This window comes from Odocoileus virginianus, chromosome 5, assembly GCF_023699985.2.
Source record: "Odocoileus virginianus isolate 20LAN1187 ecotype Illinois chromosome 5, Ovbor_1.2, whole genome shotgun sequence".
NCBI classification, from domain to species: domain Eukaryota; kingdom Metazoa; phylum Chordata; class Mammalia; order Artiodactyla; family Cervidae; genus Odocoileus; species Odocoileus virginianus.
The window spans coordinates 35,342,410-35,357,636 of NC_069678.1; the positions used below are offsets into that span (position 1 = coordinate 35,342,410).

The 15,227-nt window shown below is 42.1% G+C and overlaps 1 protein-coding gene across 3 annotated transcripts in view; it reads left to right on the top strand.

Moving 5' to 3' along the window:
- The window catches only part of TGFBR3 (transforming growth factor beta receptor 3), a 196,257-nt gene that overhangs the window by 159,735 nt on the left and 21,295 nt on the right, over window positions 1-15,227 (top strand). For all 3 annotated transcript variants that reach the window (XM_070467775.1, XM_070467774.1, XM_070467776.1), the window contains 6 exons: window positions 750-1,084; window positions 1,495-1,647; window positions 4,539-4,679; window positions 4,847-5,005; window positions 9,832-10,131; window positions 12,989-13,109. In XM_070467775.1, coding sequence (XP_070323876.1) covers window positions 750-1,084; window positions 1,495-1,647; window positions 4,539-4,679; window positions 4,847-5,005; window positions 9,832-10,131; window positions 12,989-13,109 — 1,209 coding nt within the window. The remainder of the gene's footprint in view (window positions 1-749; window positions 1,085-1,494; window positions 1,648-4,538; window positions 4,680-4,846; window positions 5,006-9,831; window positions 10,132-12,988; window positions 13,110-15,227) is intronic.

Sequence of the window (15,227 nt, forward strand, 5' to 3'; positions counted from 1 at the left end):
ATTGACTTTGAAGGAATAATTGAAGCTAAGCAGCTTTTTCTTTTTGTGGGGGGACTAGGTTCTAAAAGGCCAAGGTACCTAGATATCTGTTAGAATTTAGCAGTGAAATAGGAGGTAGCAAAATAATTTCAAAATAGCAGTATTATTTCAAGAAATCTTTAGAGAGACTGAGAAAGAATCTAGAGAAAGAATCTCTAGATTCAAGGAAAGTATTTCATTGGCATTTGAATGGAATAATATCGTCCCACATAACTTATTCAAATAGTAGGTTTTTTTTATAGCTTGAAGGGCCTTAGAAATCATCTAATGCAGCAGTTCTTAATCTTGGCTGCACATTGGAATCACATGGGGAGCTTTAAAACGTAATGATTTAAAGAGAGTTCAGTTCTTAATTGGGCTGGGCTACAGCTTGAGCATAGGGGTGCTTTTTTCTTAAGCTCCCAGAGTGATTCAGTGTGCAGCCAAAGTTGAGAACCACTGATATAATCCAACCTCTTAATTCAGAAAATTGGGAAACCAAAGCACAGAGAAGTAAGCTACTTACCCAAAGCCACCAGACCAGTTAGAAAGAACATCAGGATTAGAATTCAGGCTTCGAGACAGACTCCATATCTTTATACATTGCTCGTTAAGGATAATTTTACATATGCCCATTCTTTGCTCTTTCCTGCCATTCTCACTTCTCATGATAATGATTGTGACCTGCCATCAAACACTGATGATGTTCTGTCTTCTTCTCTTACCATCAGAGGAGATGAGAGATGAGGAGGTCCATACCATCCCTCCTGAGCTACGGATCCTGCTGGGCCCTGGCACTCTGCCTGCCCTGGACAACCCACCCATTCGGGGAGGAGGAGGCCGAAATGGAGGTTTCCCTTTTCCCTTCCCCGACATCTCCAGGAGAGGCCGGAAGGAAGGGGGTGAAGACGGGATCCCTCGGCCAAAGGACCCTGTCATCCCCAGCATCCAGCTGTCCCCTGGTTCCAGAGAGCCAGAGGAGGTGCAGGGCAGCACAGATGTTGCCCTGTCCGTCAAGTGTGACAATGAGAAGATGACTGTGGCTGTAGACAAAGACTCTTTTCAGGTTGGTGCAGTTTCTTAAAGGAGAGAAGGGGCAGTTACCTCCCTGTCCATCTCCCCTCAGTCTGTGTGAGTTATTTCCAGCTCTTTCACTTTTGCACTCTGGAGATTTGATGCTGTTTTCTCAGTTGGATGGGCTCACTTCCCCTTGGCTGTGAGTCTCCCCCGGTTCCTGTTCTCAGTGAGGGGGGGTTCCAGATCCTTGTGTGTCAATATTTTGCTATTGAATTTCCAAGGCCAACAAACACAATTCTGGGGCTGTTGAGAGATGGTAGGCTGAAAGGAGGTAAGCGGGGGAGAGAGAGTGCAGGCTTCCAGTGACCTTTATTTAGAAGACCAGGCAAAATGTGTTAACTGCATGCTGTAGGATGGCCTGTGGGCCCCTCTTTATGTCTTTGGTGGTGGTTGTTTCAGGCCAGCGGCTACTCTGGGATGGAGCTCAGCTTGTTGGATCCCACCTGCAAGGCCAAGACAAATGACACCCACTTCATTTTGGAGTCTCCGCTGAATGGCTGTGGGACTCGGCTCCGGCGAGCAGCCCCTGATGGCGTGGTTTACTACAACTCTGTGAGTGTTTTCCAGGACAGAGCTTTCCCTTTGCCTGAGCCTGGCTGGGTGTTACCTTAAAATTAGTCTTAAGATTTCTATGAAAGTGAGGAGGGCCATATACCCCAGACTTGAATGAAGCCCAGTGTTGGTTCTCAACAAAATGGGATGTACTCTGACCCTGAACACTTTTGTTTTGTTGGTGAGTCTGTGGGAGTTGGGAGGCCCTGCTTTCTTGGCTGGAACATTTGTGATGATCTTTCCCACCCTTACTTCCATCTCCTGGTGGCAAAGCGTCCACTGGCAAGGTGATTATGGCTTTTTCTGGCTCAGCTGCAGGCTCTGATGGCCTGGTTCACATGAGGACAAACTCCAAGGCTGTGAATGAGCACCTCTGTACAGCTGAGCTAACCAGATCCATGGTTCATCTGAGATCCATGGCCTCATTTGAGGCATGTCTAGAAGTAGGAGAACTTTTCCCTCCCTCATGAACAAAAGAACCAAAAGAGAGAAGTCTGAAATGGTCCTTGGAGAAATTGTTAAATCTCTCTCCATCCTTAGAAAAGACACTAAATTAAAGAACATCTCCTACTTTCGAAGTTACCCAGAGATTCCCCAATGATAGTCATTGCAGTAGCTATCCTTCACTTTCCAGACATCATTCTTGGCAGTTCACCTTAGTCTCTTCAGATTAAATCTGTTTATGTAGAAGTGGACACTACACAGTGAATGTTACAAGAATTTGAACATGAAATTTCAAAAGAACTTTAAAGTGGTAATTTTGCAATTTGAGTTGTACTTTTGATGATGAAAACAGGGCTCAAAGATCCCCGTGTCCAGCTTTGACGTGTGTGTATGTGTCTGTGCTCAGTGCCTACCTAGCTTTGGCATGAGCTGGGGAGGCCCCGACGACTCTGTTTATTCACTGCTGGTCCACACATAGGACCCCGCCAGAGAAGAGACTGGCTTTCTGGTCAGCGTGGCTCATGTGGGGACTGACTCTCCTGTGAGCCAAGTTTATTGTTCCTCAGATAATTTTAGAATGTTTGAGCTGGAAGGAACCCTAAGATGATCTCATTCAGCGTCCTCATTTCACAGGTGAGGAAATTGAACTCCGGGGAGTTAAGAGACTTGTTTGGATTTGAGAGACAAGTTAGCGGTAGAGCCAGGACTGAATCCAGCTTCCCGACCTCTCATCCACTGATCTTCCCCCAGCCCTAGGCTGGAGCAGCTACTCCGCTTTGTTACTGAAATTATTTATTAACCTTTGACTTCTATGATGAACACTCCTCTGCCAATTCCAGCACTCATTTTCTTGCAATTATCCAGTTTTTCCAGATGTAATGAGTGTCATATATTACTGGTATACTTGATTTTGGAATTTTTAACTTTTAAAAAAATATTTCTATGTATTTTTGGCCGTGCTAGGTCTTCATGGCTGTGCAGGCTTTCCCTAGCTGCAGTGCACGGGCTTCTCACTGCAGTGGGAAGCTCCTTGTCGCAGAGCACGGGCTGTCGGGCACATGAGCTTCAGCGGTTGCAGCTCCCAGGCTCTAGAGCACAGGCTCAGTAGTTATGGCTCACGGGCGTGGTGGCTCTGAGGCAAGTAGGATCTTCCCAGATCAGGGATCAAGCCTATGTCTCCTACATTGGCTGGCGAATTCTTTACCACTGAGACACCAGGGAAGCCCTGGAATTTTAAACTTTGATTTGAATTAACGCCAATAAGAGGCCAGGGTAGCTGGTTAAGTTAAAAAAAAAAAATTGCCATCTAGCTACCTCAGGAGAGAAAAGTATATTGCTTCTTCTTTTTTTTAAAAAATTATTATAGGGTAAGTAATAACCTACCTTGCTTCAGTTGCATCACTACTTTCTTTGAGGACCTGGGAAAGAATAGAGAGGCAGTTTTCCTTCATTTCTTTCCCATTCTGCTGTCTTCTCAGTGGCTATTTTAACCATTTCTTCCAGTTATAATTGTTTGTGGTAGTTTTCAGACTTAATATCTGTTTTCATTTTACAACATATTCAAAATCTAAGGAGGTGGAGCATAAAATCAAACAAATATTATAACTATCCCATGTATGCAAATAAATTAGGAGTTAATTTATGGAGTCCTAATCCCTGGGTGAATTTTTTCATCTTACATAGAACTAACCTTCTACCAATGTTAAGACAGGTTTTCATGGCATAGAACTTGATGTTCTTTCCTGCATCTATACCTCATACAGGAGATAGTGGGGGAGATGGATGCATATAGGAGAATTCTGGGTGAGGAGACAGTGGCTCAATAGTGAACATCAGGTTCTTTGCTTCTGACTCAAACCAAACTTTACCAAATCTTTTCTTTTCTTTTTTTTTTTCTAATATTTATTATTTGGCTGTGTGGGCCCTTGGCATGCAAATTCTTAGTTGCAGCATGTGGAATATGATTCCCTGACCAGGGATGAAACACAGGCCCCTTGCTTTGGGAGCTCAGAGTCTTAAGTCACTGGACCACCAGGGAAGTCCCTATCAAATCTTGACAGACACAACTTACAGGAACTCCTTGGATTAGCCAAATCAGTGTTTCTTAGAGTTTTCAGTATAAAGGCCCCTAAGGAGAAACTCCCCCACCCCCTACAGTTCAGGTGGGCCTGTTGAAAACTCCACCCAACCCGATTTCAGTGTCTGGTGTTTTCACACTATTTGAAATACATATTTTATTTTAAATCTTAATTTATCATGCATTGGGCTTCTTCTTTTTCATTTCTTTGAGGATAAAATCCTAAAAAAACTTGGAGGCTTTTTTTTTTTTTTAATCAAGTCAGATTTTCAGTTCACCTCAGAATTTATTACATGGGTGTTTATGTGAGGTGGAACCAAAGGTATGTGATTGGGTGTTTTCATAACATTGTGCTTTCCTTACCTTTTAGATTGTGATTCAGGTTCCACCCTCTGGGGACAGTAGTGGCTGGCCAGATGGTTATGAAGATTTGGAGTCTGGTGATAATGGATTTCCGGGAGATATGGATGAAGGGGACACTTCCTTCTTCAGCCGACCTGAAATTGTAGTGGTATGTGTTTGTAGGAGGTCGTTTATAGAGTTTATAGAGGTAGTTTTTGGTTGGCTTTAGTCGGGGACCATTGGAAAATAAAATCAGATGTTAAAGGCTAAAGCTCCTAAAGCTGCAAGCTTCATTTGACTGTGACTTATTTCCATCTGTTTTCTTCTTTCCTCCAGTTTAATTGTAGCCTGCGTCAGGTGGGGAATCCCCGCAGCTTCCAGGATGAACCCAGCAGAAACGTCACCTTCAACATGGAGCTATACAACACTGACCTCTTTCTCGTGCCCTCCCAGGGGGTCTTCTCTGTGGCAGAGAATGGACACGTTTATGTTGAGGTGAGACCCACATGCTAGCCTTGGGCTGTTAGGTTAGCCGAGATTTGAGATTCGCAGGGGCTCCAGAGCATGAGTGAAAGCCCCTGGGGGCAGACCTCTTCCTGCCTTCCTCAGCCTTGACCAGCTCTGGGTGAAGGCTTCACTCCGAAGACGCTTCCACATTGGTTTCTGACCAAAGCAGGAAATTTCAGGGTTCATTGCATTATGCTAAATGTAGAGAGCATTTTATAGATGAATGGATGAAAATGTTTTGTTTTTTTTTATCAGGGGCCTAAATTCTAATAAAACTTTGTCCTTACTTTGTCCTTTGTATTTTTGCCAAAGGCATTCGTTCAGTAGTTGCAATATCAGAGTTAACAAAGGAATATTTCAAACCCCCTCAGAGACTATCTTTTAAATTGTGCATACTTTTGAGTGAAATATTGTATGTCACCAAAGCTCATGAAAATTGTTTTTTTTTTCCCTAGATCATTATCTAAACGTATCTATGGTGGTGGTTTGGTGGTTTAGTTGCTAAGTCCTGTGACCCCATGGACTGTAGCCTGCTAGGCTCCTCTGTCCATGGGATTCTCCAGGCAAGAGTACTGGAATGGGTTGCCATTTCCTTCTCCAGGGGATCTTCCTGACTGAGGGATCAAACCCAGGTCCCCTGCATTGCAGGCAGATTCTTTACCAACTGAGTTATGAGGGAAGCCCCAATGTATCTATAGATACATTAAAATTATTTCCTATATATAACAATAATAACCACACATAGTGTAAATCTGTGGAGTGACTACAGAACTATTAGGTAGTGGTGGTAATAATGAAATAACAACAGCTAAAGTTTATTGTAGATTTATTTTGTGCCAAGCTCAGTTATAAGTTCTCGTATTCTTCTGAGCAGTTCTATGACATGGGACTGTTAATATCCCCATTTTGTGGATGAGGAAATTGAGGCCCAAATTTGTCTAAGGTCACACAGTTAGTACCTAGTAGAGTTCAGAGTCAGAGTTCATACTCAGTCCATCTGGCTCCAGAGACCACACTGTTGTCCACAGGATGCCATCATTTATCCTCAAAGTGCCATTTTCAAGGGGGAGAAAATGTAACCTCTTTGCAGTGCAAATACCCGAGTTCACAGACTGGATTCTAGAGAAGATGATTATCCTCATGGCCCCAGATGTCTGCTGGTCTTACAGGAAAGTCATCCTCTATCAAGCTGGTTTTGGTGCTAAGATGCAGGCTGCTGTCCTCCACTATGGGAGGAGGGAGAAGCTTAAGGGGCCAAAATGGGATACTTCCATATATTAAAAGTGACTTCAGTACACATATTTCTATTTAAGAAAGACAAATAACTCACATTTGTACTGATTCTGGGACGGAGCCCATAGGCTCTAGACATTTTCTTGGATCATCTCCTCCTTTCTGATTTCCCTCTTCTGAGAGATCTTCTCTTTCATTGGGTACTCCTTTTTCTATTAGGGAAGATATACTGCTTTCTATGTGCTGTCCCTAATCAGAGCTCTCTCCTAATCCAACATTGGTGTTTTCGTCTTGCTAGTCCAGCTGCTCCATCCACATGTGTGGTTGGTCAGTGATGCACTATTGTGCTGTAGGTTTTAGGGGCGCTGCTTAACTGTAGTTTGTTCTTTTCCAGATGTGTGCCTGGCTTTGCCAATTTATGGCTTTGCTGCCTTAAATCTTCCTCATGCATCCAACTCTGGATGTTTTGGGTTTTCTCCCTCCTCCCCAACTGCCTCCCCCAACCCACAGTGCTGGCTTACTTGAAATACATTTTCTTTTTCATTCTTATTTTCTCATTTATATATCATCTATATTGTTCATAATTGAATTGAATCAAAGACATTGTGAAAGTGATGGAAAAAAACGAACCAAGTCTTTTTGCTATTATGCCATTTTAAACATCATTAAAATGATATGTGAAAGTCGCTCAGTCGTGTCCAACTCTTTGCGACCCCATGGACTATAACAGTCCATGGAGTTCTCCAGGCCAGAGTTCTGGAGTGGGTAGCTGTTTCCTTCCCCAGGGGATCTTCCCAGGTCTCCCACATTGCAGGCGGATTCTTTACCAGCTGAGCCACCAGGGAAAATACATAATAATACACTGAAGAGAATTTGGGGGAAGGGGGAAATGTTATAAACTACTTTATTTTAAAATTGTTTTAAACCACATAAAATATGAGAGTGAATTGGCATATATTTTGTTAAATAGGATAGTAGCCACGCCTAGTCTTTTTTTCTCAGTTTGGACTCTACCACTGATAAGAAAATCTTTTATTTGGGGTAAGTAAGTAAAACTTAATCATTGACTTGGTCTAAAGAGCTATTTCCAATTCCTCTTGTGGCCATCCTTATCACATCCCCTCGCAGAATTTCCTATTTTCTCTAGATCATAGTCTCTTCCTTTAATCCGAGACATTACCAGTTTTGCCACTTAGTCTTTGGTCATCTTTGGGTGATAGTTGGTCACACAGTTGGCAGATTTTCTTTCAGTTCATTTGTCTTGGGAAATTAAAAATATAAGTCTGTATATTGTTTTTGTTTTTCTGTCGATAAGTTGTGTCCAGTTCTTTGCAACCTCATGAACTGCAGCACCCCAGGCTTCTCTGTCCATCACTGTCTCCCTGAGTTTCCTCAAACTCATGTCCATTGAGTCAGTGATGCCAGCCAACCATCTCATCCTCTGTTGCCCCCTTCTCCTCTTGCCCTCAGTCTTTCCAGCATCAGGGGCTTTTCCAGTGAGTCAGCTCTTCACATCAGGTGACCAAAGTATTGGAGCTTCAGCTTCAGCCTCAGTCCTTCCAATGAATATTCAGGGTTGATGTCTAATAGAACCCCCCAAATTTAAATCTAGATTAGTACTACTAGTATTATCTGGCATTTCCTAACTATCAGAGAGCTGTGTTGTGTGCATATAATTTTGAGTTTACAGATTGTCACAGTCGCTGTATCTAGTCAGTGTCAGTACCCTCATTCTGTGGGGGAGAAACCAAGGGTCAATGCTCATGGCGAGTGAGCAGCAGAGTCCTGCCACTACTCACTTCCAGTCCATTTCAGAGTAAAAGATTTATTGACAATAGTCTTTTTTTCCTCTCAAACAACTTTTTGGAGCACCTTAGATATTCTGCCATTGTATGCTTTCTTTGAGATTAGAGAAAAGGTTTGCATTTCTTCTATCACACATTTTTGCATCGTGGGTTCTGAGTTCATGTTAAAGGGCACTTTTGAGTAAATAGAGTATATGTAGTTTGCCATTTTCCCAAGATTAATTATCTCATTTTTCAGAAATACTGTAAAAATAATGAAGTGTGAATATTTTCAGACTACTAAATACTACTTCCTGGAAAGATGTCTTACTAAGCACCCTCCCTGACCACATCATGGGCAGCTTGAACTGACCCTGTAGCTGTAGTGAAATAGTGAGAAGATAATGGACTTGGATTCAGAAGACCTAGGCTCAAGCCTTGGTTTTCCCCAGTATTTGCTAGCTATGATTTTGAACAAGTCATCTATCCTGTGTGTTCAGTTTTTCCTCCATTTATAAAATGAAGATGAAAATACTTATAAGATTGTTCTCAGGGATTAAGCTTTAAGGCACAACAAAATGTCATTATCATTTTCATCATCTTCACTGCTGAGTGTCTTGCAGTTAACCACACAGGGATCTTTCAAAATAGTGCCGTGGGCTAAAAGCCCCATGTGATGTCAGGGATTTCCCGTGGGTATCTCAGAATGCAAAGTGTGTTTATATCTTCATGCCTTTGAAAGGATTCTGGGGCTGTTGGTTTATGGTTAAGGACCAACTTTATTTCTAAAGTGTTTAAATTTATTTTGATTCTTAGTTTAGTCAAGAAATGAGGCAATAGTGGGGAGAGGCAGTTCACACAGTGATCCATGTGTCGCCAGATGGAGAATCCAGTCTGGTTCGGAGATTTTAGCTGAGTTCAGGATGGTTGAGATTTGAATTCTGTTTACACTTGGCCACACACTACTTCCTGTTTCTAAAGAAAAGAACCTTAACAAGGTTTGGACATAGCCCATACAAATGTTTTGTAAGAGGGAAGTGTAAATGAGTCGGAAACGTTTCCAGATTAGATTTCCCTTAAAATACCCTTGGGCTTAAAGAGTGAAGGGAGAGTACTTGGCAAGGTCTGGTTTGGACCTCTGAAGAGCTGGGACACTTTGCCAGGCCCGTGATCGCCATCAGATTGCACTATGCCCAACATCTAGCCCCAGAAGCCAGCTCTGCTTGCTCACCGTGAAGCAGGACTTTAGATGAATCAGTAGCGTTACTGCAGTGTTTAGGCTCCTTCTCACTTGCTGCAGTTTAGAAGTTTGGTCTTCCCTGCCTGGTTTAAGTACTTTTGCCTCTGTCCTTTATTTTTTAAGTAATTTTTAAAAAGAGGTTGCCTTACAAGTGATAACACTATTAGGACATTAGGGTTTTTACCTGTTGGTATTCTATTTATTTCGGGAAGTCTACTCTAGGTACATGATGTACTTTTATTTTTATTTCCCAGAGGACTTATAGGAGGTCAAAGAGACTTATTTATCTTGTATTAGAATCTTAGAATATTAGAATCCAGGCTGGCACTTAAAACTAAGTAATTCACTGTCATCATCCATACCAAATTTAAATGGAAAATATCTCTTTCTTCGATGAGTCTGTTACTTTTGTGATTAGAAAGAAGACTATATAGGTGTGTTACACAAATCAAGCAATGTCTCTCATCAGAAGGGCCGCGTTGATATGTTGTCCTTGTGCCTACTGTGAGAGTGAGATGCTAACTTGTTTCTGAATTGCACTTTCTCTTCTGTTGTAGGTGTCTGTTACCAAGGCCGACCAAGAACTGGGATTTGCCATCCAAACGTGCTTTATCTCTCCATATTCAAACCCTGATAGGATGTCTGATTATACTATCATTGAGAACATTTGTCCTAAAGATGAATCTGTGAAATTCTACAGTCCCAAGAGAGTGCACTTCCCTATCCCACAAGCCGAGATAGATAAGAAACGGTTCAGCTTTGTTTTTAAGCCCGTCTTCAATACCTCCCTGCTCTTTCTCCAGTGTGAGCTCACGTTGTGTACCAAAAAGGAGAAGGACCCCCAGAAGCTACCTAAGGTTAGTGGGCCTTCATCTGTTTTCTCCTGTTATTTTGACATCTTCAGGTGAGGCAGTGAAAGGTTTAATCACAGCTTACTGCAGGTTGAGGTTTTTGGTTTGAGAACTGCCTAGTCAAAGTCATTAATTTCATGTTAGCAGGGAACTGTGAGTTTTATGGAGTCTTAGAGAATAAATCCTGACCATATGCTTTTTTTTTCCATGCGTGCTATTCAGTAGTATCTTATGAACGATAAATCAAGACTGTTTTCCATTGAAGGAGAGGTCTGGCTTTATCTTTGCTATTCAGATAGTACGCAGTGCCAAGAGTACAGCGAGCCGAAGGACAAGTTCAACGTGAGGATTAATTTTTCCAGGTCCCACTGAGATTTGTATTGCAGTTGTTTTTTGACCTTCTCTGTGTGAGTTATAAGGTTGACTTGTCTCATGAGGACTTCTAAGGGAAACTAACAAATATTTTAATTTTTCTTGGTTTCATATTGTGGTTCGTCATGTTTGCCTCATGTTGCTCCCCACATAGAACCAGTACATGCTGTTGCCACAACAGAAATCAGAACCCTTTGACCTTGTTGGTGTGGCTATGGTAGGGGGCATCCGCAAGGGTAATGACCTCATTGTTTTGGCTTTTTGCACAAAGGGTATCTTCTGTCTAGTTTTCTTTCTGTGATCTGCCGTAATTATGTATAACTTTGTATGTGTGTTTATTTTAGTTAGATATCTCACACAGCGTAAGCTGACTTCTCATCCTTTTACAGTTGCATATCAGTCAACGTCTAAAAGTCCAATAATTGAGGTGTGTCATTAATAATGTATTATAGGGACAGAATTTTCTCACCTGGTACATAGGTTGTGAGAGATGGGCGTAAAAGGAGAAGGAAAAATTATTGTTAGGAGACAGATTGTCATTTATCTGAATCCTTTGCACCATTATATTCTCCTGGGCATCAATTTCTCCATTAGACCACAGGAAATTTTATAATACATTTGAAAATATAGTGAATTTGATCTCTTAGTCCTCAGGGAGCACACACACACACATACATATACATACATACATACATATATATAAAAGGTGATTTAGACTGTGTTCTTTAGGTTGCCTTAGGAAACATTGGTGCCCTAGCCTTGTGGGCCTCCACCTTCCAGTGGCCATCAAGCTTGGACCATAGCGGACAGTGGTCGAGAGCCATGCAGAACTTCCTGTGTGGCTGTGGGACCCAGAGAATAACTTTTAGGAGTTGGGGATCTTGGAGGGGAGGCCTGGCAGTTACCCCTGCCTTTACTGATAGCTGTGGCTCTCACCTTTCAGTGAGCCTGGCCTATAGCAACCCAGCTTCATAGTGTATCAGTCTGTGAAAATTAGTCCTAATATTTCCTTTTAGATCATTTAAAGGAGAGTTCTAAGTACCTGGGGTTAACATGGGATGTGACCGTAAGCCTAAGGTCATATCCAAGGCAAGATAGAGTGGAAGGAGCATGGGGCCAAGAAGGAAGGCCTGATTCTTACTCACAGGACATTAGCAAGTTCCTGACCTCTCAGGACCTCCGTGTCCTTGTCTGTACCAGTGAAGTGATAATGTAGCCTTCCTTCCTGGTAGAAGAGCAGGTGAGACCGTGGAGGTGAGGACAGTGGACCATTTCTAGAGCTGTTACCACTCTTCCTCTGTTTACAGCCTGTGGTTAATCTTGCCACACTCCTATGACTGCTTTCTATGGCAATCGACCGAGCCAAGGATTCTTCTAGGAAGAATTCTCAAAGACTGTTGAGTCCAAGCCTGCCTATTGCTGATGAAATTGAGAGCAGAGGATTCAGTGACTTGCCTGGGATCTTGCAGTGAATTTGTTGTAGACTCTTGCTTAACCAAGGAACTAGAAGGAAAGGAAGAAAGCTCTTCCTAAAACGCAAATCTCTCCATTAAAAACCCATTGTTTCCCTTTATAGGAGGGTTGTTGTAAAGACTTTTCTTGTTTGGGGCAGGGGTTGGAGGAGAGGGGAATTGTCTTATAACATGTATCTGACTTTCATGTTGCTCAGAGCAGCAATGACAATAAAGCCACAATTCTCTGCTCTTTTGTGACTGGAAGATCTGGAAGCTAGTTAACTTTTCTGGGTGCCTTGCTATATATAGATTTTTAAAAATAATTGATATGTTTCCCCTTCCAACAAAAGTGATTGGATGTCACTGACATTAGCATTTCACCTATTGATGGGCGTAGACAAGGAGCCAAAATTATTTTAAAGGAAAAGGTAATGGAAACAGATACACCAGGCTTGGGCATGCTGGTTCTAAGTTTGGAGCCTGAAAATAGCTGGAAACAGCTGATCTCATGGCCTCCACCCCTAGGCACAACTCCCTAGGACTTCATTTTGGAACATTAAAAGCAGATGACCCTGGAAAGCTTCATTTTGCATGAGCCTATACTGTAATTAAAAAAATCAAATGCACTCAACAACATGATTATCTTTTTGGACAACAAATGTAAAATCTGTCACCCTCATAATGCAATACATGAAGTTTCCTACCATCACAAATCACAAACATGAACCATTTATGTGTAAGCCAGCTTGGTGAAGGGCCAATGTTCGTCATATAGTTATTTTATTTTTCAGACTAAATAACACTAAAACCTCCAGTTGTTTTGTGGGAATCTATCCAGCAATGTTTGGATCTTCAAGTACAGCTGAGAATACACTGAGCTTGCTCTCATAGCTCTCAGATTATTGGTGGTTCTTTGAAAACCATCCTGGTGTCCTATTTTTCTGGGGTAAACAGCTGTGAGCTGTCTGATAAGGGGCCACAGGACGACCATGCTGGCCCTTTTGAGTGACCCCCTGACTCTGTTCTCCTCTCTGCAGTGTGTGCTTCCTGATGAAGCCTGCACCTCGCTGGATGCCTCAATGATCTGGGCCATGATGCAGAATAAGAAGACGTTCACCAGGCCCCTCGCTGTTATCCACCACGAAGTACCATTTAAAGGTGCGTTCTGGGGAGGCATGGTCAGAGAACAGTGGCCTGTTTGCTACTCGTAAAGAAGCTGCAATACTGTAAATCAAAGCCCAGTTTTATTTGAAAGATAAATTAATGACCATTTAGTAGCTTCAGGAAAGAATTCTTTGCCCACAGAGTTTTGTTTAGTTGGTTCTCCTGCTGCTGTGCATTAATGATACCTTTGCAAAAAAAAAAAAAAAAATGATACCTTTGCCAATTATTTCCTCTTTAAATATTAGACCAAAGTCTCGGTTGTTTGTCATGATGTCACTCCGCCTGCATGCAGATATACTTCCTCGAGCGTGTTGGAAAGGGTTAGAGTTCCTTCTGGAATTGCACGCAGTCCACAGCCCATCTTTCTTTGACCTACTGGTAAAGGCTGTGCTGCCTACAAGCTATTAGAGTGCTTTGTCAGGGATCTCAGATGCCTTTGGGGAGGGTACCATGTATGTGAACACCATCTGTCTTAGGTATCACAGCAGAAAGACGTTGAAAACCACTGTTCAAATGTGTTTTTATCGTTTCGTTTTTAGAATTTTATGCACAGCTCTAGGCTTTCCCTGCTAGCTGGCTGTGGGACTCTGGAGCTCTTCTGTCAGGTCCTTGGGTTTCATTTTCTTTATCTGGAGAAAGAGGGGGTTCGACCAGATGACTCCCAGAGGCCTTTTCAGCCATAACACTCAGCTGTACTGTTTGAAGAGGCAAAACAATTTTTCATTCATTTCCCAGCCGTCCTCAAGGTGGTGGGAGATGTACGCATTAGATGTTTATTGGTTCCTCATCAGTGTTTTTGTTGTTGTTTGTTTAACTTTATTCATTAATTTTTAGCCATTTGAAACAGTTATAATAGCTGCAGACTTTCCATAAATGGATTGCCCAAGTAGTTCCTTATTTATTGGGTCCAAGCAAAAAGAAATAAGAATAAATTAATTGTGTTGCAAAGTGTATCATAATCAGGCAACAGCTGGCTCTGCTCTGCACTGTGAAAGTGATGTAAGAGCAGCAGCAGCCACCCCAAACTCTTGCATCTGTTACTCGTACCTATTTTGAGAGAGGTAATTCTGCCGGCAATTGAAGGCAGCAGCTTGCTTTTTCTTGTGCCAGACAATAATTAGGCATTAATATTGCAGCAGTATAACTTCCAGTAATTCATTCATTCATTCTTTAAGTCTGGTGGTATTTTTTTAAGTAATTCCTCTTGTAAATTAGGTAATTACCTTTATTTAAACTTGGTGTATAATTATCCTGAAAGTTCAGAGTTTTCTTTACATAAAAGTCCAAGAGGAAAGTTTTACCAAATATCAAAGCGATTTCATGAGATTTGCTAATTGAGACTAGGTTTTAGTGGAGAAACACGCGGTGAAGAAAGTTTATTGCTTAGGTTTGTTAAACAAATTGAGAAGGTTAGGCTGTAGGCTGGCTTCCCAGGGGCTGTATGCAAATGCTCTTTCTAACTTTCCACTGAATGGGGTAGGTTTCCTGGCAGTTTTTAGCCTTTTTGAGAGACTCCTCTCATCTTTTATGTTTATTTTCCTTTGACTCTAGAAGCATTTCTCCTCAGTGCAGGCCTTTGGAGTCTGTGCTCTCCTTCTACCTCTCAGGGAATTGGAATAATCATTTATAAGAGAAATGTGACTATTTGCCTGATAGTATTGGTTTCTTTGAAAAATAACAGGATCATGAGTGTTCTTCCTGCCAGACAGTCTTATGTGTTACTGTATTAAGATAACAAATACCCCAGTATCTGTGGGCTTCCCAGGTGGTGCTAGTGGTAAAGAACCCGCCTGCCAAGACAGGAGACATAGGTTCGATCCCTGGGTCAGGAAGATCACCCGGGTGAGAGCATAGCAAACCACTCCAGTATTCTTGCCTGGAGAATCCCATGGACAAAGGAACCTTGTAGGCTACAGCCCGCGGGGTTGCACAGAGTTGGACACAACTAAAGCAACTTAGCACACACAGTATCTCTGGAAGTGGGCAGATCTCTTGTTGGAAATAACTTTGGGGGTAAAAATTTCCTAGTGGGACAGTTTACTGTCCTTTTACTACATGGATACTCTTTGGAGACCTGGCCAAAGTTCCAGCTCTCCCTGGCCATTTGGTCCA